Source organism: Ipomoea triloba, chromosome 4 (genome assembly GCF_003576645.1).
Source record: "Ipomoea triloba cultivar NCNSP0323 chromosome 4, ASM357664v1".
In the NCBI taxonomy this organism is placed as follows: Eukaryota; Viridiplantae; Streptophyta; class Magnoliopsida; order Solanales; family Convolvulaceae; genus Ipomoea; species Ipomoea triloba.
Window position 1 is genome coordinate 14,420,139 of NC_044919.1, and position 25,242 is coordinate 14,445,380.

Below are 25,242 nucleotides of genomic sequence, written 5' to 3' on the forward strand. Positions count from 1 at the left end.
AAACTCTGCTAACTAAAAGGGGATAACATTTCCGCTGCGCATAAAACTTTGTCTTCACCTCGTGAGGTATCGAACTTAAACATCCTAAGTTCAAATACACACGAGAGGTTGAAAAGATTTGCAAAATCTTATACAAGTCTATTCACCCCCCCCCTCTAGACTTGTACCCCATCCCCTTGGGACCAACAATTGGTATCAGAGCAAGTTCTCTGATCGATATAAACCTTTGTTTATATTGCCTAGAGATCCTTCTTTGAAAAATCNGCTCGTTTGGGTATAACTAGAATTGCTGAAAGAAGAAAAAGGATTGTGGCTGCTTTGACTGTTTTTTTAGAGATGTATACTGCTGTTAGTGCTTTAGTACTTTTAATGGCATCAACAACATCTCTCAATAGTTATAGGCCAAGCATTAAGCACTATTCTCTTGATAGTTATTACAAAAGAGAGTACGTTCAACGAATTTTGAATAATAACGAGTTATGCATTTCACTACTTAGGATGAATTTGCAAACTTTTTCCAAACTATGTGAAATGCTAGAGAGTTTAGGAGGATTAAAACCAACAAGGAACATGACTATTGGGGAACAAGTAGTAATCTTCTTACATATTCTTGCTCATCATGTTAAAAATCGAGTCATTCAATACAATTATGGAAGGTCAGGTGAGAGTATCAGTCGAGCGTTTCATAAAGTCCTGAATGCTATAATGCATTTGCAAGGTCATTTGTTTAGAACACCCGAACCCATTTCGGCAAATTGTACCGACAGTCGATGGAAGTGGTTTAAGGTACACTATCATCATAAATATTTTGATGTATTATATATATTGGGAGTTTTTGTTTTTAATTAAGGTTCATATTTCCTGTAGAATTGTTTAGGTGCTTTAGATGGGACCTTTATCAAGGTTAATGTGCCAAGTTCTGATAAGCCTAGATATCGAACTCGTAAGGGAGACATTGCAACAAATGTTTTAGGTGTGTGCACTCCTGATATGCAATTTGTATATGTTCTAAGTGGTTGGGAAGGATCAGTGGCTGATAGTCGAGTTCTTCGTGATGCAATTAGGAAAAGAAGTGACACATGTGAACCTATTACTGCAGATTCTTTGCTTGGTGCTGCCATGATGTTGAGTGAGAAGTTGGAATCGGTAGGAGACAAAATAAGTAAAAGTCTTGGAACTGAATTGACTCTTCAACAAAAAATTGAGCAATTAGAGGGTAAGTTGAGTGAGATTGAGGGGCTGGAATATGATGACAAGTTTATGGCTTTGATCAAGCTTCCTGAATATCCAAATCAAATGCTTGTATTTTTTAGTCTTGCAGCGGACCAAAGGCTTGAATGGGTGAAAATGTTCCTTGCTACATATTGAACATGTTTGTGGTGAGGAGTCTTGCAACGGACCAAAGGCTGATGCATTGTTGTTTTTGTTGTCAAGTTAGAAAGTATCCTATTGTAAGTATGAAGCTGGCTATGTAAAAATATGATGTTAGCTTATTTTTTTGGAAACTAAAAAGGATGAACTTGTTAACTTGAATATCATGTGTATTTTGTAATATTTTGAAACTTGTTTGTTATAATATTATGGTATTCTGCAACATTAGTATAATGTGTATCTTAATTTTGTCTTGTTTATTTATTTATTTATTTATTTTTTCTTATTCTTCTTTTTTCAAAGCATATTTAACACCCACTAATAATAATAATAATAATAATAATAATAATAATAATAATAATAGGGGCATTTAGGTCTTTATACACATTATTCCTTACCATTCTAAATCCAACCAAACAACAGAATTTATCTTCCCAGCAACTTCTTTTCCACCAACCAAACAACATAATTTATCTTCCTGGTAACTACTTTTCCACAGAATTTCACTTCCACTTTCCTTCAAATATTTTCCGCGAATCAAACGTGCCCTTAGTTTTTTAGTTAGACGTGTCAAATAGAACCATAATCTCTTGTTCCAAAAAAATAAAATGATGTAGTAGAGATTGAGAGCGTCTAGTAGACTTTCTCCAACAGAATTCTGAGACTGATTTACGGACGATTTGATTAGTCCTCAGGAAATTAGGATGGGGCAGCGAACCACATGAAAGTAATACTCACTTCACTCCTCCAAGAAACTTCCAAATCTGGGAACATCCTCGGTTTGCGGTCCGTGATCATTCCACTCTTCACTTCTCCCTGTCACTTCTTCTATTTCGGACTTTGGAGCCATTTGATTTCATTATTTATCATTCTCATTTTAAGCAGCTCACCCCAGAATTCTTAATGGCGCAGTCTCAAGTTCAATGCGGATTCTTGATGTTTGGTTCAGTTAACGGTGCGAGTTTCTTTGTTATCTTGCTTTTTTTACAAATCACCGGTTCATGTTTGTGTAGAAAAAATTAGGGTTCATTTTCTGTTTTTTGCATGTACATTTGCTTTCTTGGCTTTGTTAACTGTGTTGTGGAGCCAATGTCTGCATTATTTGTTTGTTCTACTTTGTTGAATTTTTTGTGTTGGAATTTATTGAGCTTTTGTGTTGGCAGCTCCTTAATGAATTGCGTTTCGGATTTGCCCTTATGGGATTTATTAAGTTGAAATCTTGGATAGAGGTTTTAGATTGAAATCTTGATCATGTGAAGTCGATTGGCACTCAATCAACATTGCTCGATTTCATAGCTTTCATAACTTTGATAACTTTGATCTTTTTAGGAAAAAAAAAGTGATTGTGATTTTATGCTAATGAAATTCATGTTTTTTTTAATTCCTTCATGTCTAAAGACCCTTTGTAGAGGTAATCCCTTTTCTTTGATCAACAATCAATTTGTTTTTGTGTTAGCAGGGCGAGATTCGGATGACTGACCAAACTCTATGTTTGGCTTGGTCCTGATATCTCCTTAAGTATTCAAATGGCAATGTTACCACTATCATCTGTGCTACAATCATGCTACCTTGGCCGTGGAACTGCTGAGTCATCCAAGTCAGTTGCTTGTGCTCGCGGTTGCCATAGTGAAAGAGTAGTATGCGGTCTAAGGAATGTGGATGCAGTACAGAAACCGTTCTACTGGAATGGCGGAAATTTTACTCAAAAAATTTCTAGTAAACCGTACGGTCTAATGGTGGTGGCAGCAACAGCCGCAGATACTTCTGTTATACAAACTGCTGGACAAGTGTCAAAATATCTCTTCAGAACCGAGACCACTGGCCTAGTGAAGGTGTCTGTTGATAAGAGGAATAGTAAGTACGGAGTACAAATTCAAGTTTTACCATCAGAGCTTGATGGCAGAGTCGGTGAGCTGGTTATGATTTGGGGGTTATTTAGGTCTGATGCCCAATCTCTTATGTCTTTGGATTCACAAAGTGTTGGGACAAGCAATAAGCAGAGTACTGTTGAAACAGTATTTCAATCTAAATCTTCTGGCAAGCTTGTTGAGTTGGATTTTGAACTAAGCTTAGCTCCCTTCTACCTCTCTTTCTTTCTGAAGTCTGAATTGGCTTCTGAAGTTAATAACTCAGAAATCAAAAGTCACAGGAAGACAAATTTTGTCGTACCAATTGGGTTTAGTTCTGGACATCCTGCTCCACTGGGCCTATCTTTTCTCTCAGATGGTTCTATTAATTTTGCAGTTCTCTCACGCAGTTCCGAAAGTGTTGTCTTGTGTTTGTATGATGACATGAGAAAAGAAAAACCTGTTATAGAACTTGATCTGGATCCTTATGTGAATCGATCGGGTGATGTTTGGCATGCCTCAATAGATGGCTCTTTGCCGTTTGTGGGCTATGGTTACCGCTGCAAGGGGGCCACTGCTGAGAAGACAGAACATGCTCTGTTAGATCCATATGCAAAGATCCTTGTGGATTATATTCCTCCCAGGGAAGGATTTAACTCAGTTCCAAGATTTCTTGGACAACTATGCAAGGAACCTGCATTCGATTGGAGCAATGATATCCGACCTAACATTCCAATGGAGAAACTAATAGTTTATCATTTGAATGTTAGTAATTTCACAAAGGGCAAGTCCAGCAAGTTACCTGCTCAGGTTGCAGGAACCTTCTCTGGTATTACTGAAAAATTGCAGCATTTCAAGGATCTTGGTGTCAATGCAATCTTATTAGAGCCTATCTTCCCTTTTGATGAACAGAAAGGACCATATTTTCCTGTGCATTTTTTTTCACCTGGGCACTTATGTGGGCCTCCTGGTGATCCTTCTTCCATTATTAATTCTATGAAACAGATGGTCAAGGAAGTTCATGCCAATGGGATAGAGGTTTTTCTACAGGTTGTTTTCACCCACACAGCAGAGGGTGCATCGTTGTTGCATATTGATAAGTCTTCCTATTATTATCTTGAAGATGATATGGGCATGAAAACTGAAAATTCATTAAATTGCAATTACCCTCCGGTCCAACAAATGATTTTGGACAGCCTCCGCCATTGGGTGGTGGAATATCATATTGATGGTTTTTGTTTTGTTAATGCTTCTTTCTTGACAAGAGGATTCCATGGCGAGTTCCTGACTCACCCTCCTTTAATTGAGGCAATTGCTTTTGATCCTTTACTTTCAAAGGTGAAGTTGATTGCAGATTTTTGGGATCCTGTTGAGAATACGTCAAAGGAAATTATATTCCCTCATTGGAAGAGATGGGCCGAGATAAATTCAAAATTCTGTGGTGATGTCAGGAACTTTTTGAGGGGTAATGGTTCTCTCAGCAAGCTAGCAACACGTCTTTGTGGAAGTGGTGATGTTTTCTCTGGTGGGCGAGGCCCTGCATTCTCTTTAAATTATATTGCCAGAAACTTTGGACTTACCCTTGTAGATTTAGTCAGCTTTAGTAGCCGTGAAGTGGCTTCAGAATTAAGCTGGAACTGTGGGGAGGAAGGTCCTACAAACAAAAATGCTGTCCTAGAAAGACGACTTAAACAGATCCGTAATTTTCTCTTCATATTGTTCATTTCTCTTGGTGTTCCAGTTCTTAACATGGGAGATGAGGGCGGTCGGTCTTCAGGGGGCTCCCCTGCATATGAGGCTCGGAAGCCTTTTGACTGGAATGCTTTAAGAACTGGTTTTGGTGTTCAGACAACACAGTTTATTTCATTCTTGAGCAAGCTAAGAACAAGAAGAAGTGACCTTCTTCAGAAGGGAGATTTCTTGGATGAAGATAATATCGAATGGCATGGAAGTGACCAATCTCCGCCTAGATGGGTTGACCCATCTAACAAATTTCTGGCAATGACTTTAAAAGCAGACACTGGCGAAATTGAATCAAGCACTGCCTCTGATCTACCCGGACACCTTTTTGCTGCCTTCAATAGTGCTGACCATTCAGAGAGTGTTGTCCTTCCCCCACTGCCGGCAGGCATGGCGTGGTTTCGCCTGGTTGATACAGCCCTTCCTTTTCCAGGGTTTTTTAGCGAGAAGGGAACTCCTATTGAGGATGGATCAGCTAAATATGAGATGAAGTCTCACAGCTGTATGCTCTTGGAAGCGAAACACACAAATGGCTGAAACTCATCCATATGCTCTTGTATGAAAAAATTTCATTCCTCTACAATACTAGCGCTTAATTAAGGTATGAAAGCTTCTGCAGAACTACTTAAAGTGTAAATTGCTTGTTAAACTCATGTAAGTGTCATTCCTCCTTTAATAAAAAGCTTTGCAGTTCAATCATAGAATATTCCCTTGCATTTCTTATTAAGCTCCCCATTGCACCTTGATTTCTGAACTTAGTCGAGAGAAGATGGTTGTGTGCAGTTTAGATTATAATTCCCAATATGCTTTCTATCTAGCTAATAGTATTTCCACTCGGAGAAATAATTATTGTGAAACAAAGGGAAAAAAAGATCTAAAGAGATTTTATTCTTCTAACAGGATGGAAATTTGAAACACAGATCAAGAACACCGTTCACAGTGGCACTGTTACAGTTGAGAAACTTTTCATCATTACTCTCTGTACTGATTACAATTTTTTTTTCATCTGCTAAATCTGATTACATTTAGGTACGAAGTGGGCCAGGGGGACTGATGCTAACGGGTAATATAGTGCCATCCTTTTCTGCTGTTGGTACATTTTTGCAAACTTCTGTTTCCTTGCATTTGCCCCACAGAAGAATATATAGGCCAATAACAACCAAAATGGATCCTAAAATGCTGTTTAGATGTTCAAAGAACATGTTTAGTAATTTCATATATAATTAAATAATGAGGATATATGCTTTGTCTAGTTGTCTTTCTCTTTATTAGTCCAAAAGTTAGTGAAAGTAGTTGTCATACAATCTAGTCCCCAATAGTGACAAAAGTAAATAAATAAATCCTACAATTGAAAAAAAAAAAAAAAGAAAAAAAAGAAAAAGTATAAGCCGTACCTTCCCAGGTGAATTTGTTCATGAAGTAAGAATACATCCAAGATAGCGGCAAAAATCTGAATGAAGGGACTAAACGCTGAGGTGAAGACGGGACCCTTCTGCTTTACACACCATGACATAATAACAAAGCATATACCTGATCCCACTATGCCCTGTATCCATTCAACAGAAAACCATCCATGAGTTAAACTTTTCATCTATGTTTCTAAACTTCAGAGATGGTTGACATGAAGAAGAGATGCTTACAGTATATAAAATGGTCGAGATCTCTAATGCTCCTTTCAGTTTCCATATAGATGTTCTTCTCTCAATGATAAAACATAGGATAGCAGATTGAATAGCAGCTAGAAAGGACATAATAGTTGTGCTAGAATACTGATAGGGATACTCTCTCCCGACCCTATCCTGTATGTGATACCACGAAGACCATGCCAAGCTTCCTGCATATAGAAACAATGACCCGATAACCCAATTCTTTACATCATGCTCTGCCTCAACATCTTTCGAAGTGGTTTTTGTCAATGGAGTTCCTTTGTAGAGCGTTAATACCAAAGCCCCACCAAGACAAATTATTGTCCCCAATACTTTGGCTTTCCCACTCTTGCTGTTCATGTTAATTTTCTCCTTTCTGCAACAAATCTGTAGGTTTTAAGACAAGTTAACTGTTCCAGTATCAGAGCACTATGCTCGGGAATTGGAACTTACCTAAGTATGAGTGCCATAATGAATGTGTTTATGGGTACAATGTTGATGAAAGCACAAGAGAACGTAGATGATGTATACTTAAGCCCGATTAGGATGAGATATTGAGTGAGAGTCCCTCTACAGAAAATACACCTTCTATCAGAATATTCAACATAGATTGATGGTTCGGAATAAGGAATTAGAAGATAGAGTTCACACCCTGTCAGTGCACTGAAAAATAGAGTGCAGAAGGTGAGGGCTGTCAACTTTTTATTGCTTTTCCTGCAATCAATATGAACACATTTGTGTTATGTTATACAGTTATAGTCATTGAATTATAGCAATGGCTATCTTCTCTAAAGGGCCGGGCCATACCTTTCCCTGCAACATGCAACGGGGGCCAAAAAAACTGCAGCTGTTGACAGCCTGTATGTGGTAATAACCTGCTGATTCATTCCGCCATTGAGAGCCTTCTTGAAAAGAATGTTCACAACAGCCATAGCAAAGTTAACGCCAACCATCACAGCAATTGGCTTCCATTTTTGAAGGCAGCTCATCCTAGCAACCCGATCAAACTCTTTAACCGGTGCAGGTATGCAGCTCCCTTCTTGTTTCTAGTTTCTGAAACCTGTGAAGCTGCATTAAAATGCACAAAATGCTCCGGCATATATACTAAATGTCCAGGAAGCAGCTCGAATATGATGTAATTCTAGGAAATTGCGTTTGCAGCATTTTATGCTAATATCCCACAATTTTAAATTATTGTTCTCATTACTATTTCTCTCATTGCATATTCATATTCTATATGTCATCAGCTTATGACCTCAGAATGTGATCCATGAGTTTCATGCCAGCATGGTCCATTTTCCCTATTAAGTAATTCAAGTGCTTTTGACTGTGAAAGCACAATTTTTTGTCATTATTTTGTTTTCCACACGAGAGTGCATGCCGGCAAATGAAAATGCAAGCATATTTTAAAAAGCAGAGGTGCAAATAAGATTGATTAATCAACATCTTTCTGCAGGAATCTAATACCAATTTTAACAAGTCAATCACACCAGCTTTCTGTGTTTCTGTTTCTTTCTTTTTGTATATAATATAGATATATTTGAAAGTGGGAGAAGAACAATGTGTCTAATCTTTACAGGTTGAAGGAACTTGATTTGCAGATATTGGAAAACAAATGCCTCTGCACTCTTTGCCTTCCCAGTGTTCATCATGAGATGTGCAAGGCAGCACCACTGATATGCTTGAAGGAAAGCATGCTTCCAGATACTTCCTCTATCCCATTTTACCTGTTCTGTTTACTATTCACTGGTCAAATCAATTCTTTCTTCTTTGCTGATTTTCTTTAGTAAATTTTAATTATTTTTAAATCCAATTTTTTTTGTGATTAATAGTACTTTTAATGTAGTTTATAAATATATAAATTTTATATACTAAGGCTGTGTTTGGAAACCCGAAAAATGATTTCTGGAAATCATTTTCCGGGTTTCTCATGTTTGGCTGCACTTGGAAAACCCAGTCAACGGAAAATGATTTTTGTTGACTGGGGAAAATGAAAACTTGAATCAAGTCTCGTTAACTCAACCAGACACATAAAATGGGACGGAGGGAGTAATATTTGGTTGAGCACATATTCATATCTCTATGATGAAATATGGTTCATGAGGATATAAACAGGGCAGTTGGCAGTTGGCAATGAAATAAGATATTAGGATTTGGTGTTGTATGCAGATATATGTTACTCTTGAAATACAATTGGACTGTGATGTGGAAAGTGAATAATATTATATTTTTCATGGTGAGGGAATTAGATGTGCCTAACCATGCCTTAATAAAATAGCAAGATTGGGCATGGGAGTGGGCAACAATGGTTAAGATTATTGCTGCACACAAGCCTTTGCTGCTGCAGTATGATTGGGTAGTACAGTGAATGATGAATTACATATCAGTTTGTGATGGTATTATACACAGGTGGAGAATGAATAATAATATTTCTTTAGGCAGGCAGTTGTATCTGGGGATTAATTCCTTTTTTATTCATGACTTCAAACACAAACAGATTTAGTGGGTTGATAGTGCTAAATTTGTGAAGAGTTAAGAATGGCTCATTATAGTTAATATTACTCATCTCTGTATAACTCTTTTAAGTGACAAGTTTTACCTTGTACCTTTTGATGTTGCCTTTTGAGTTGTGTTTGGTCTTTTAAACCCACTTACAATTGACTATCTTTGAATTTTCAAACAACTCAACTAGATCATGTACTTGAATGTCCACCTTTTGTGGTTCCCAACTCCCATGATGCAACTATTCTCAATGAATCGAGCATTGTGTAACTCTACAATCTTCATGCTATGGTTAGAACAATAGTGTATATTCTACTACACAGACACTCTGCAGAAATCACATTCAATAGTATCAGGCAATCCTAAGGACAACTATGGCTGGAGGTTAGTCTCATTTATGTTGTCAGGAAAGCCTTACACATCATCGGATCTTCAGCTCCATGAATCTGCATCTGAGCCTGAAAGCTAAGCAGGTGCTCCCGATCCCTTCGACCTTTGAAGATAACCAATGAAAATACTACTAACAGTCCTTGGATTAAGTTTATTTTCAAAAGAAGAGTACAACCTTATTTCTATTCGGCAACCCAAAATGTGAAGGTACCTTAATGTCATGGGCTAGAGTCCCGCACAACCCACAACACTCGTGCCTTGTACCGTGGCCCCTCATACTCCACGGACCAACCTTACTCGTTTACGTGCCAAATTGATTTCGCTCTGCCATAGTCTCATTAGGGGAACGACAATAGCTCCCGATTAGTTGTGCCCTTTGAATTACATCGGTCCCCTTCATAGACAAGTCTAAGACCAGGGACAAGCTCTCCAAACTTAATTGGGTCGGTATGCTTGACTCGACCAGACCTTAGCGTTTAAGGCAGAACAACCCTTAACGCTATTGAAGCCCCCTTTTACCAATTTGGCAAGCTAACCAGTTGACTCATTCATTCATTAGGTCTTAACACGGCCACAGAAAACAGTCTGTGACATTCTCCCCGCCCCAAAATCTAGCATGTCCTCGTGCTAGAGGAAAAGGACTCTACCCAAAGATCGTCGTACTAAATACTGCCTACCCGCCGCATCGCCAGGACTGCTCCCCCAAAGCAATCCGACTAAGATGGCAGCCACCTGAGTCCCGACCCCTTTCTCATGCTAGGACCCATCCCCCCCCCCCCTGCAGACCATCGGGGTGTAGCCGTCATCAGCACTTTCGGTCCGTGCTCAAATAGTCCTCCCCCTAAGGACCCCACCGTAGCGCGTAGCAATATAAGTATGTCCCGCTCTGATACTACTTTTTCATGAGCATAGAGTCCGGCGCAGCACACAACGCCTGTGCGGTGTCCTGGTGACCCTCATACCCTGTGAACCAACATACGTGCCAAACTGGTTTCGCCCTGCTATAGGCTCATCAGGGAAACGACAATAGCTCACGACCAGTTGTGCCCTTCAAATCGCATCGGTCCCGGCCCCTTTTAGAGTCAAGTCCAAGACCAACGACAAGCTCCCCAAACTTAATCGGGTTGATATGTCTAACTTAGCCAGACGTTAGTGTCTAAGGCAGAACAACCCGTAATAATATTGACGCCCCATTTACCCATTTGGCAAACTGATCAGTTATCTCATTCATCCATTGAGTCTTAACACAATCACGGAAAATAGTCTGCAACATTAACGCCTACAACTCATAAGGTATCTTATAAATTGTTTTATTAGGAATTCAGCTTAGCATGTAAATTTGCAATAGTCTTTATAGTGTGGATCCATAATGAAGAGGGTAACAATTACTCATCATACTTCTAATCATGTCCATAAGAGTATGATTCTACTATAAAATTACACATTTTGTTGTGGTGTAGTAGGCAGGCATTGGACGCATACTATGCAAAAATGTCTCAAACAGCTTAGTGTTTCTTTTGGCTACTTTGTGTGTTTGGTTTGCTTTCCCTTAACACAATCCATGCACACTTCATTTTCACTAAACCCAAATGAGGAGACAGACACCGAGGATAATCCAATAAAAGAGTAGCTCGAACCAGCTAGGCACCGAAGGAAATGGAATTCAAATTCCATGGAAAACAAATTATCAGGAAAATGGATTCTATTATTTGGTTGGTGGAAAAGAAATTACTGGGAATATGAATTACATTGTTTGGTTGGATTTGGAATGATAAGGAATAATGTGTATAATGACATATGTAGCCCTACACAATAATAATAATAATATAATAATAATAATAAGAGTAATTAATAAAGTTTGGTGGGGGCAAAATTGTAATACTAGTTTTCAAAACAAAATACCTAAGATTTCCATGGAAAATGTTTTTCTCATTGTTAAGGAAAAATTTTTCCATGAAAATTGTTTTCCATCCAATCAAAGAACATAAAACGTCATTTTCCTCAACTTGTAGGAAAACATTTTCCATGGAAAATGTTTTCCATCCAACCAAACACCCGACTAAAATTAGAAAAAACATTACAGGATGTATGCAATCGAGACAAATTGAAGCAAGATTCGCTTCCCAATAAATATGCGTCATCCTCAATCACTAATCTTGCTCCTGATTGTTGTGACCTACTAAATTGGTCAGTTAAACCTTTGCTGGTGATAAAATAGTTTACTTATAGGCTATATGGTTGTATTTTTAAAGGTTATTAAGAGATCAAAATTTCTTGATTACACTTTAAATAAATTTTTTCCCTACACTCTAGAAGCTAGATCTTTTTTTTTTTTTTTTGGACTACTATTGACTCTAGAAGAGTAATTTAATACTTATATTTATAATAATAAAATTTTAATGAATCAGCTGATATATATAGTTTAAAAGTTTCTATTATGTATTATCGCATTCAAATTACTATAGAAAAGTTTGAAGTTGATATAGCTAAAAGAAAAAAAAATATCATATCAATATATAGAAGATGTGTGATTTATAATGTGTTTTCTAGTCAAATAATTTTATCCAATTAACTATGCTTCATATTCTGTTATGAATATTTTCTATCACGTTTTGAAGTATTTTGGTTTCTTGCCACAATCAAAAAGACTTTTAGCTCCGCCCATGTTTGTAAGCTTTGTTTTATAAATTTTTATTAATAATTAATTTATTATTTATTATGATAATAACTATTGTTTTAAAGCTTTTGTTTTTTTTTTTTGAAAACGTTTTAAAGCTTATTTGAGTTTAAATTATTTATTCATTTTTATAAACTATAATTATTTATTTATGACGACACTAATGTAGTTATTGATTATTTTGCATTTAGAAAAGCACATAAATGTTTTTTAATTAAATTTTTAAACTTATCAATCTTATTTCAAGTTATATAATAGTTTTTTTTTTTTTGAAAAATTGCAGTTATAATCCATTAGTTATATTTGAATTGTAGACTGTAACCCCTCGGTTTTTACGGCATAGTTAAAATTCGAGAATAGCGATATAATTTTTTTAAGCTATGACATTTAAGAGAAGACGATTCGGTGCTCGAAATAATTTTTTTTTAGGATTAGTTATCGATAAGCTGCGAACTACGTACCTGTCACGAACCGAGAAAACTTTAAGGATATAGATTCAGTTCGAATTTTCTAGAATTGGGATTATTAAATATCATGCGATTAAGCCTGAATTTCTAGTTAGTTCAAGAAAAACTTCCAATGGACTGTAAGGGATAAATTGTTACGGACTCTGTACCTAAATTTAGCGGGACACCGAAAAATTCCCAAAATTGGTGATTTGTGACGGGAATATTTTTACGATAATTTTGGTATTAGAATTTTCCCGAATTAAGTTATAGTCCTCCGAACATTCATCTGATTTAAGCATAAACTGGCAAATTAGATTTGAGATCTTGTAAGGACTCCATGGGGTGTTGACATGTGGCAAGTGAATCTAGACTAAGATTGGGCAATTAATGTGGCATTAATGAGGTTGCACTTGTTGCTTGTAGATCAAGAACAAAATCACACCAAGATCACCTATCTCCCTCTCATTTTCGTATAACACCCTTAGAGAAAGAAGAGGAGAAATAATTTTAGTCTTCCATTGTGATCAAGGAGCTCCAAAATATTTTTCTCACTCAAGGATTAAGTGTAAGTAAGATCCTAAACCTTGTTGGATTAAATCATCTCTAGAATTCATGTGTTGATGTTTAGTGCATGAAAATGTTGTTATTGTGATAATATTCTTAAGGTCTTTGAATTCAAGGAAGGAACTAGCAACTACTTGGTTTAAAAGCTTCCATTGAGGTAAGGAATCCCTTAAGTTGGCTCAATCACTTGGATATAGACAATTGCTAGGAAATTGTATGATTAGGAATTTTTACGTGCTAATTGTGTGTTATGTTATAGATCTATAAATTGGCTTCAAAAATCCTTACTTTGATTTTTGGTAAGCTCTAATATACATGTTACAGCTATTTTATGCATGTATAGGTTGTATTCATGCCCATATAAATTTATACTTGTGAAATTATTGAGTAAAAACCAAACTAGTTTCCAGCAGTGACTTTTCGAAAATTACTGGGAAAAATTGGTAAGGCATTTTGACTCCAAATTTTGTAGACATGTAGATCAACACGTTTAGAACCTACATATAAAATTTCATAATGATCGGAGTAGTGTAAGTATGGTTTTTGCTCATTTCTCCAAAACTGGTCCAGTGAGAAGAATATTTCGGACCAAGGGCAAAAAGGTAATTTTCTGTGTTAATTCGTGGACCTATATGACCAAAACTTTTTATGGACATCAAGTACTATGAGTTAGGGATCTACCATAAAAATTTCAAGTGAAAAGGAGTTCGGGAACTATTTTTAACGGCCCGATCTTTTGGGTGTCGCCAGCAGAAATCTCCCAGCAGAGGGCCGGACGCGGAACGGACGCGCGCGTCCGCTGCGCGTCCGTAGGCGCCCAGCCTTCGGCACAGCACGCCGAACCAGCGGACGCGGTCCGGACGTGCGTCCGCTGGTGCGGCCAGCCGCGAGTCCGCGCGACGCGGACTCGTTTTCGACTCGTTTCGACTTGTTCTTGACCCGGTTTTTCCCCGATGCTTTTAACCTTGTGTGTTGCGATGTTTTGAAAGCCTACGGGCATCCGGGTGAAATCTTTTGAAGGCTCAAATAATATTTTCGTGTTCGTGTATTTTACTAACTTGGAAAATAATTGTGTTTGAAAATTATTATGACTCCTATACTTGGATTTCTGTGATGTGACTAATACTAACCTAAGCATGCGGGTTGGGAAAATATACTTGATTAAGTTTATTGGTTATGGAGTCGTGTGGTGAGTTAAAGGTGGATGTGTTTTGTACCCCACCAAGAATTAAACGTGGATGTGTTTTGTACCCCACGCGAGAATTAAAGGTGGATGTGTTTTGTACCCCACCGTGAATTAAAGGTGGATGTGTTGTGTACCCCACCGAGAACTAACAGTGGATGTGTTTCGTACCCCACTTATGAGTAAGGCGAGAATTGTGTACCACGGGTGATGTGTGAGAGCTAACCATCGGGTGAATTAATGACTGTGTTATATGCTTGAATTACTGAAATAAAGTGAAACTGCTTGTTGTTAGAATGTTTACAGGTTGATTGCGACTGGTGGGTAATGTTACCTTACCTTATTATTATTGATAATTATTTTTGAAAACCTTTGTTTATTTTCAAGTGACCATGGATATCCTTACTTAGCCGTCGCGCTAACTACACTTCATTGTGTACCTTATCAGATGAAGTCTAGCGTGGGTATGCTCAGGTAGCCGATGAGCTCTGAATAGGATGGAGGTTGAGGTTGAGATCCTAGAATAGCCACCTTGGAAGAATTATGTCCACTTGTATTAAGTTGGACTTTGGATGTATTTTGATGTTGTAAGTTTAGCCTGTGCGTTTGGGTATAGGAGAGATACCTAAGCGTGGCGGTAACACCCAGTTTTCTGCTGGTTGGATTATTAGCTTCCGCTGTGATATATATATTATTAGTGATTTTGTAATAAATCCTAGATGTGAAAATTGGGGTGTTACATAGACTCAGTCCCTGAATTATTACTTTATACAAAATTTTCTTTTTTTTTAGTACTACTGACTCTGTTACAATGTAGTATCTGTTTATAGCTACTTTCTCAACCTACTGAAACACAAAGAGTCAACAAATTTTCTCTTTAATTATGTTAAAAGTGTTAGTTTCACTCCATTACTTATAGATTTTGTTAAAATTAACAATTTATTTGAAAATTTCAAATTATTAAAGGAGAAATTGGTCTTTTTTTTTAAAAAAAAAAATATCAAATTCTCTCCCTGAGTCTTCATATATACGCTACTCTTATGCAAAACTCTCGCTAAATACGGTCTTGATTGAGTTGAAATCTGATAAGTAAAAATGACGAGCATGGAATTACTTATGATTGAAGATACATTAAATTGTAAATTTTTAATATATAATTTAAATTTTAGGTATAAATTATAAAACATATGTTAATTTTATCTAAGACTTTTTTATTTTTGCCATATTCCGAACCTATAAAATGATAGGATTGAGTCTGTATCCTATTTCATGTTACATTTCACACACATATATATAAGCATTCTGACAAGCAAGGTTTGTAATAACACGATCGACACAATTGAATGAAGTGAGTCATCAAAGATATCGTTTCCATTAAATTGGTGTTTTTCTTATTTTTAATTTCTTCCTAGTTTTTTGCTCCAACATCATCTATTCCAACAAGCTAAGTTTGTTTACTGAAAGTTGAAATTCAATTTCATTCTATAATTTTGGTATATATTTTTCTACCTGGCCGGCCTCACACTAGGCTTTAATTTGCAACAATGCAACACATATATGTATACACACGTACAACTTTATGTGTTAAAATTAAACAATTACATGACCTAAAAAGCACATTTGACAGCAAAACATAATATTCTAAAGAGATAAGTTCAAATAAAATCGAATTTCTTTTATAGAAAGATAATATTTTTACACTAATAACGTCACTTTTTCCTTGCAACTTTTACTTTTTTTTTTTTGAAGCGCTCTCCATTTTAGTTGTGTGGGTCACATCCTTCATGGACTCTTCTATATAGCTTTCCCATTCCATGTATCAAATCCTCATGTTGTGTCAAACTATTGAATATTATGTGGTATTCTCAATAGATGGTTCATTCTTGCTTGCTCATGCAAAGATATGATACTTATTAATTAAGGGCTTAAGTTATGCTTGTACAAATTCAACGTCAAACATAATGGGAACAATAATAATTTTGTATATAGTACAAATTGTAAATCTTTATCATTCACTTTGAGGTGATATTGTACTGGGTATAAGAGTCATTTCCAAGTGACCTTCTCTATTATTCTCTCTTGATAGTATAGCTTGTAATTCAATTGTAATAAATCAATAATACTACAAGGCATAGCATTGCAAGAGAGGGATTATGGAATTGCAAGTCTATCTAATCCAAATCCCAGTCATTTATCATGAATAATTCTCATTATATATGGATCACTTTCAACAATATATTATTACTAGTGAACGCAACAATACTAAGAAATTAAGTAATGAAAAATAATGTAAGTTGATATTAATTTATAAACCAAATTACAATTTGTCTTCTCAAAATATTCTATGATGTATTTACAAACGTTAATTCAAATGAGTAGATAGTAAATGCCCATGAAAAGAGAACTTCATCAATTGCCTTGATTTTAGAAGAAAATATTGCATCCGTTCGAATTTTGACGGCTTTTATATTCTCTAATGTGTGTGTGTGTTTTATTTTTCAATAACTCCATTTATTTACTCCATAACTCATAAGACGTTCAACACTTGGCATTCCTCTAATGGATTATTTCTTTTCTACTTTACTCAATTTTAGTCCCCATTGTTACTGCATAGATTTTAATACAAACAATGATGAAAAGTTGAAAACATAAACGATAGGTATCTTTTAATGTTGATGTTGACTAAAAATATCTATATCTATATATATATAATAACAGAAGTTCCTGGGAAGCTTTTCCCCCCAAAAACTGGAGGGCATTTTAGTCAAAACATAAATAATAAATTAATATAATTAAATGAAAAGAATATAATGGATATTAACGGTGGATAATGGCCGAAGGTTTCAAGATGAAAGCATGGGTGCTGGATCATTGGTTACTATTATGGAACATAAATAATAAATTAATATAATTAAATGAAAAGAATATAATGGATATTAACGGTGGATAATGGCCGAAGGTTTCAAGATGAAAGCATGGGTGCTGGATCATTGGTTACTATTATGGATATATGCACAAACGGAATCAAAACATAATTAATAAGATTAACATATATATGGCCTGGTTATATATAAATGGATATTGACTGAAATTTTTATATTGTGTAATGTAATATATGCACAAACGGAATCAAAACATAATTAATAAGATTAACATATATATGGCCTGGTTATATATAAATGGATATTGACTGAAATTTTTATATTATGTAATGTAATATATGCACAAACGGAATCAAAACATAATTAATAAGATTAACATATATATGGCCTGGTTATATATAAATGGATATTGACTGAAATTTTTATATTATGTAATGTAATATATGCACAAACGGAATCAAAACATAATTAATAAGATTAACATATATATGGCCTGGTTATATATAAATGGATATTGACTGAAATTTTTATATTATGTAATGTAATATATGCACAAACGGAATCAAAACATAATTAATAAGATTAACATATATATGGCCTGGTTATATATAAATGGATATTGACTGAAATTTTTATATTATGTAATGTAATATATGCACAAACGGAATCAAAACATAATTAATAAGATTAACATATATATGGCCTGGTTATATATAAATGGATATTGACTGAAATTTTTATATTATGTAATGTAATATATGCACAAACGGAATCAAAACATAATTAATATTAATTAAATTAAAAGAATAATTTAATTAATTTGTACCGGTTTCTTACATTGCTAATAAATTATAGTAATATTATATATGGTCAAAATTAAATGCATATGATTGCTCTAATCACAACCCCAGATTCAAAAGAATTAACGTGTGTAGTAGATAAATAAATTAGTTATAAAGAGAAAAGTACGGGAATGAAAATACACATTATACTCTACGATTTGACTTAATCCAACAAACAACCACCCTAATTACCTAATTTTACCTAATTAGAATACAGTCAAGGATTATATTTACTCATTTGTAATTAATAAATAATCAATCAATAATAATTATTAATCAATTATTATTATTATTTTCCAAATAAATCTCTTATGTAATAAAGCTCATACCACTATATAAATCAATATGAATTCAACTTATTTTACATCATTCACTATATATTAGAACTACTATAGCCTCATAGCATAGCAAAAAAATTATATCTATAATGGCCCCTACTTTTGTTACACTCAATAAGATAAACGCCTACAACACTGAGTGGTCAGTACGATTGATTCGTATTTACGAAGTAAAGAACAATAGAGGTGCAACCTTAGAATCTGTGCTGGAAGATGTAGAGGTATATATATATATATATATATATATATAATTTCTTGAATCATAATATATATTTTCTAATTCATATTCATATATATGTTCTATAAACCCCTCTACAAATTTGTTTATATTATTATTATTATTTATAATTTATTATTTATTATTTATTATTTGGCTTTATCAATTGTTGTTTTAAGTTTGTTTTTTTTTCCTTTCTTTTTAAAATTTTGTATATCATTGTTTTTTTTAATACAAAGTTTTATGTTTTATTTGCATTGAAAAAATAGGTAAAATTTGTTTTTTTTGGGTACATTCATTCACAATTCCTATTTTATTATTAATATATCAGGGTACCCGTATACACTTGACATTCAAACAACTACATGTTGAAAAATTCAAGTGTATGCTTGATGAAGGATGTTTATACGGAATAAATAATTTCATTGTTTCCAACAATTCTATGGCATTCAAAACCACTCAACACAAATACATGCTCAGTTCCATGCGGGGCACAGAAGTGATTGAGCATGCAGATACCAGTTTCCCAAACAATATTTATAAATTCAAGGAGTTTGGCCAACTTAAACCAGAAGATATAATTTATTCAGAATTATTTGGTAATATTGTTTTGTATACAATAACTTCATCTTCTAGCATATGTTATCTAATTTAATTATTTACAGTTATTTATTTGTTAAAATAGATTTGATTGGCTTTATTGTATCTATGCAATCACCTTGCACTACATTAGTTTCTGGGAAACAAAAAAGATTCATGGAGATTGTTATTCAAGATCGTGAGTAAGTAATGTTTAAAATCTATTTTTATATATTACAATTTTATTATTTTTTTATGTTACTATATTTGAAAATAAATATTATTTATTTAACAACTATATACAGGGAAAAAACTTTAAGATGTACTTTTTGTGACCAATATGTTGATTTATTGCTCCTACTTGTGGACCACCCAGATCCGGAACCTGTTGTGTTGATAATTCAGATGTGTCGTGCAAAAATGTATAATGGTAAATACCTAATTTCATCATCACGTGTTATTCTTTGTAAATTTATTACATTATTTTTTATTAAAAATATAAAACATCCTATAATGTTAATCTTTGTTATCTTATTCATTAGGTGAGGTTTCAATCACAAATACATTTGGTGCCACTAAGCTTGTGATGGATAATAATTGTACAATATCATCATCTACAATAGCAGATGAGATCAACGCTGAGACAATCCGGAATATTAGTCAGTTGTACGATGCTCCTGAGGTGTGTATATTTAATTTACTACAATTGTCAACACAAGTGTAAATTTAAAATCATAAATATTCTCTCAAATTACTATTTGATTTTTTGTAATTGTAAACATATAGGTTGGAAGCTTTTGGGTGTTATCCAAAATTGTGGCTTTTCAAAATATTGGAGATTGGTGTTATTTATCCTGTAATAGGTGCTTAAAAAAATTAGAACCGTCATTGAATCGTTTTCATGGCTTGAAATGCAATAAATATTGGCCCAATGGTACCTTTAGATATAAAGTTACCATAAGAGTCTCTGATGCGACTGGGAATGCAGCCTTCCAACTATGGGATCGTGAATGCAATGATTTATTTGGAAAATCTGCATCTGAATTAAAAAAATCTTATGTGGAGGTTAGAACTAATTGTTATTGTATTATATTTAACTTCTCTTTTATTTTTTTTTAGAATTATACTAATTCAAATCCTTTATTGTATAGGATGAAATGGATTCGTTTCCCCCGGAAATGAATGTTGTAGTTCACCAAACCCTTCTGTTTAAGGTTCAAGTAAAACCAGAGCACCTATCAAATTTTTATGGATCTTGGACCGTAATGAAACTTTGTCGTGAACCAGGACTTATTTCAAAAGTTCGTGATAGTATGGTGCTCGAGAGCCAGGTTGGAAATATCTCATATTTAATTTGTAATTAATTTTTAAATAATACAAAGTAAATAATATATATATACTTTTATTGTATAGGATTCAGATGTTTTTTCCACATTCCAACATGGTCAAGATAACAGTGTTGAGGTAATTTATCTTTGTTATATAATAAACTATTTTTATATTTATTCTTTTAGCTTTGAAAATATTAGACAACATAAATTATAGAAACATTTTTTTTATAGGAATTGTCTTCACGTGGTGAGGTCACAACACCAATAAAAGATCTCAAAAAAGACGTTGATGTTGAAATAATTGGATCTGGATCTTCCAGTAACAGCATTAAACGTACCTTGAATGATTCATTTTCATCCAATGTTGAAAAGAAGTCAAAATCGATTGTGAAGATAGAAAAACCTTGAAATTGAACAAGGGTGGAGTTATTTGGTGAATTATTTATTACATATGTTCAGAAAGTTTGAAAGTTATGTTGAATTAGTTTGCATTTATGTTGGTGTGAGTATTTTTTTAATTTGTCATGTTTTTATAAATTGGATTTCTGTTATAAACCAGATTTTTGTGCTATTAAATGTTTCATTAAATATATTTATTTCCATATATTATATTTTTTAAATCTTTTTTATGAGATTTTTTATTACTCTTAGATTATAAAAATATTAACTATCTATCTATCTATCTATCTATCTATATATATATATATATAAATAAATATATAATTTCAAATGAACAGATACTACATTGTAACATTTGCAGTAGTACTCAAAAAAATTATATAATAACAAACTACCTGATTCAATTTACTCATAAAAAATGAAATGAAATTTAGTAATAGTATAATTAAGAAATCAAATTGTATTTAATTGTTAAAAAATAGGCTTATCAAAACAAACATTTGAACATAATCAAGCACCCTAAATACAATCTATTTTAAAAATTTATATAAAAATTTATATTAATTCCTTAAATTATATATTACGGATATTATTTCTGTCAACACCACAATGTAAAATAAAAACAAATATTGTTGAAAATAATTACAGATATGAGCAAAATCTTTATTTTATATGTACCAAATCAATAAAATAATTATAAATTTGTTGAATTTATTATGGTGTAAATTTAAATAAAATATTCATTGATAATCATTCTAAATATGAGCAGAATCAAAATATATATTATTCATTTTACTAAAAGATTACATCACAGAAGTATAAATACAAAACTATTGTCTTTCAACTAAGTTTTAAGCTACATTATTCCATACTCTTTAAAAACTATACATTTAGACTATAATACTCATGAAACAGCTGCTGGAATCCACCTCAATAAAACAGTCACGGCTAAGTCCCAAAAATCGTACAGACGGTAATATATTCTTTCATTAAACTAATAATTAAAAAAAAAAATTGGTTAGCCAATGCTTGGGAGTTGACATACTTATCAGCTTATGAATTCTTTAATTTTTTCTTTTTATAAAGAGAATGCATGGGAATTGATATACTTTTAAGCTTATGAATTACGAATACTATGTGGATTTTTATTATTGACTATTGTAAATAGTGTAGGGATTTGGTTTTGCCGTTTAGGTAGGGATTTGAGCTATGGGAAATTTATCTTTTATATAATAATAATAATAATAATAATAATAATAATAATAATAATAATAATAAAAGGACAATGTGAAGAACAACACAATTGTAGTGTAAAAATATTATTTATTTTTTTATAACAATATTTTTTTTTGTGTTTTTATAAAAGAGTAGGCCATAAATCAATTTAATTTCATTTCAATTCTATTTTTTTTACTTTTTTCTATTTATCTTAATATGTTATAGGAATAACACAGTAGTAGAAATTAAATTTGTTACTTATTTTTCTTAACAAAAAAGTATTATTTATGTACTTTTCAATTTTTTTGTTTATAAAATACAAATATTCAAATTTTGAATAGGAAAAAAAATGGCTCTACTAAGGTTTTGATATATATATATATATATATATATATATATATATATATATATATATAATTGTTAAAAAAATCATTACAAATATGAGCAGAATCTTTTATTTTATATTTACCAAATCATAAAATAATTATAAATTTGTTGAATTTATTATGGTGTATAAATTAAAATCAAATATTCATTGATAATCATTCTAAATATGAGCAAAATCAAAATATATATTATTCTTTTAACTAAAATATTACATCACAGAAGTATAAATACCAAATTGTTGTCTTTGAACTAAGTTTTTTTTGAAGATGTCTTTCAACTAAGTTTTAAGCTATATTATTCCATACTCTTTTCAAACTACACATTTAGGCTATAATACTCATGAAGCAGTTGCTGGAACCAACCTCCATAAAACAGTCACGGCTAAGTCCCACAAATCGTACAGACGGTAATATATTCCTTTATTAAATTAATAGTTAAGTTTTTTTTTTTTTGGTTAGCCAATGATTGGAAATTCAGATACTTATCACATTAGGAATTCTTTAATTTTTTCTTTATAAACACAATGCATGGGAATTGATATACTTTTAAGCTTATGAATTAGGAATACTATGTGAATTTTTATTATTGACTATTGTAAATAGTGTACGGATTTGTTTTGCCATTTAGGTAGGGATTTGTGATTTGGGAAATTTATCTTTTATATAATAATAATAATAATAATAATATAATAATAATAATAATAATAGTAATAATAATAATAATAAGTATAATAATTATAATAATAATAATAATAATAATAATAATAATATAATAATAATAATATAAAAAAAAGGACAATGTGGGGAAGAACACAATTGTAGTGTAAAAATATTATTTCTTTTTTTTTTCTAACAATATTTTTTTTTTGTGTTTTCATAAAAGAGTAGGCCATAAATCAGTTTAATTTCATTTCAATTCTATGTTATTACTTTTTTAAAATTATCTTAATATGTTAATTGAATAATACAGAAGTAGAAATTATATTTGTTATTTTTTTTATTAAGAAAAAAGTATTATTTATGTACTTTTCAAATTTTTTGTTTATAAAATACAAATATTCAGATTTTGAATAGGATAAAAAAATTGATGTACTAAGATTTTGATATATATATATATATATATATATATATATATATATAACTGTTAAAAGTAATTACAAATATGAGCGTAATCATTTATTTTATATGTACCAAATCGATAAAATAATTACAAATTTGTTGAATTTATTATGGTATAAATTTAAATCAAACATTCATTGATAATAATTCTAAATATGAGCAGAATAAACTTAAAACAACAATTGATAAAGCCAAATAACATTCAAATACAGTTTGATTCCAAGAATCTTTAATCATCTTAATGATTTTTAAAATTATTTACACTTTTTTCCATATTTATTTAGATAGTAATGACATTAAATATCGAGAAATATATTATTCATACTTTTACACTTATCTTATCATTGAACAAATATACACTAAAAATTTGATAATTATTTATTGTTTATAATTTAACCTCTAATTTATTATTAAAATATCTAATAAAAAAATTTCATCTGTGCATCGCACGGGTAAAATACTAGTTGATGAACAACAACAACAACAATAATAATAATAAATCAACTACTATATAATGTGATGACTAAGGCTGTCAAAATGGGCTAAGGCCTGCGGGCCGGCCCGTATGCGCCCCGCGGTGGAGCGGGTTAGGGTTATGGAAAATTAGGTCCGCGAAAATGCGGGCCTAACGGGCTGAGCTAAATTCGGCCCGCGGGCCAAAAATTAAAAGAAAATAAAAATAATTATTTATTGAATATATTGTTGATCATACATTTTAATTTATATTTTACTCAATTTTTGTTGAAAACTGTTAAGCAAAGAAGCACTAATTACATCCATATAGTCATGACTCGTGAAAATATGTAGTAAGTATACTTATATGGCACTTTGGCAATTGATAGTAATGTAGTATACTTATTTGTTGTGTAATTGTTACTATTATATATATATATATATATATATATATATATATATATATATATATATGAATATGTTATGGATTGATGTATGTAATGATTAATAAATTAATATGAAATTATGAACTTTAAATATTAATATTTTTAATTTTTTTTATTATTTTCAATTTAAAAACTTTGAAAGTTAAACGTTAAAGGTGGATTGAAAATTAGCAATGCTACTATTTGTAGACTTTGCTCACATTTTTTAACTTTGAAGTATTTAAAAAAAATAAAAAAAATAAAAAAAATAAAAAAAAACCGGGCCAGCCCGCAAACCCACGCGGGGCGGGTTAAGGTTGCCTTACTCTTGGCCAGCGGGCCTAACAGACCTGGCCCGCTTAGCCCGTGAAAAAATTAGTCGGTGATGGGTCGGCCCGGCCCGTTTTGACAGCCTAGATGACACCTCTGTTACCATTAATAATAATTATAATAACTAGATATAAAGATGTGTAAATCTATGCAAAGCCTTGGAAAACGTAGAAAGTTCCCATAAAAACTAACATAAATTTATATCTCACGAGCATGTGTTATAATAACTATAATTGATTTGTATCATTGTATGCGTATCAAACGAAAAGAAACACAACATTTTGTTGAAAGGTTGTACATCAACCATCTAAAACGCAGAAAAGGCAAGAGGTTAGATATATGAACAGAGCAAAC

The 25,242-nt window shown here is 32.6% G+C and overlaps 4 protein-coding genes across 6 annotated transcripts in view; 3 read left to right on the plus strand and 1 right to left on the minus strand.

The window, feature by feature from the left end:
- Positions 1–1,368, plus strand: part of LOC116015858 — a 17,259-nt gene extending 15,891 nt beyond the window's left edge. Inside the window, exons 3-4 of the mRNA XM_031256028.1 lie at positions 275–786; positions 868–1,368. Of these exons, the coding sequence (XP_031111888.1) occupies positions 275–786; positions 868–1,368 (1,013 nt within the window). The remainder of the gene's footprint in view (positions 1–274; positions 787–867) is intronic.
- Positions 1,369–2,094: 726 nt separating this feature from the next.
- On the plus strand, positions 2,095–7,527 carry LOC116016687 (isoamylase 2, chloroplastic). Of its 3 annotated transcripts, none has more exons than XR_004097776.1 (5): positions 2,095–2,326; positions 2,831–5,559; positions 5,859–5,911; positions 5,988–6,021; positions 7,399–7,527. XR_004097776.1 is itself a non-coding variant. In XM_031257053.1 (3 exons), exon 3 carries the CDS (start codon positions 2,898–2,900, stop codon positions 5,493–5,495), a length of 2,598 nt encoding a protein of 865 aa, XP_031112913.1. In that variant the 5' UTR covers positions 2,139–2,157; positions 2,257–2,326; positions 2,831–2,897; the 3' UTR covers positions 5,496–5,662. The 3 variants fall into 3 exon arrangements, 1 of the variants encoding a protein (XP_031112913.1); XR_004097775.1 differs by having other exon boundaries at positions 7,358–7,449; XM_031257053.1 differs by lacking the exons at positions 5,859–5,911; positions 5,988–6,021; positions 7,399–7,527 and having other exon boundaries at positions 2,139–2,157; positions 2,257–2,326; positions 2,831–5,662.
- Positions 5,913–7,653, minus strand: LOC116016688 (WAT1-related protein At3g30340-like). The gene is made up of 6 exons (XM_031257054.1): positions 7,412–7,653; positions 7,256–7,318; positions 7,058–7,174; positions 6,599–6,980; positions 6,353–6,504; positions 5,913–6,137 (listed from the first exon to the last, which is right to left on the minus strand). The coding sequence occupies exons 1-6, from the start codon at positions 7,591–7,593 to the stop codon at positions 5,984–5,986; spliced, it is 1,050 nt and encodes a 349-aa protein (XP_031112914.1). The 5' UTR covers positions 7,594–7,653; the 3' UTR covers positions 5,913–5,983.
- Positions 7,654–19,647: 11,994 nt separating this feature from the next.
- On the plus strand, positions 19,648–20,966 carry LOC116015860. The gene is made up of 6 exons (XM_031256029.1): positions 19,648–19,657; positions 19,770–19,909; positions 20,014–20,090; positions 20,172–20,292; positions 20,379–20,558; positions 20,790–20,966. Exons 1-6 carry the CDS (start codon positions 19,648–19,650, stop codon positions 20,964–20,966), a joined length of 705 nt encoding a protein of 234 aa, XP_031111889.1.
- The last annotated feature ends 4,276 nt before the right edge of the window (positions 20,967–25,242 follow it).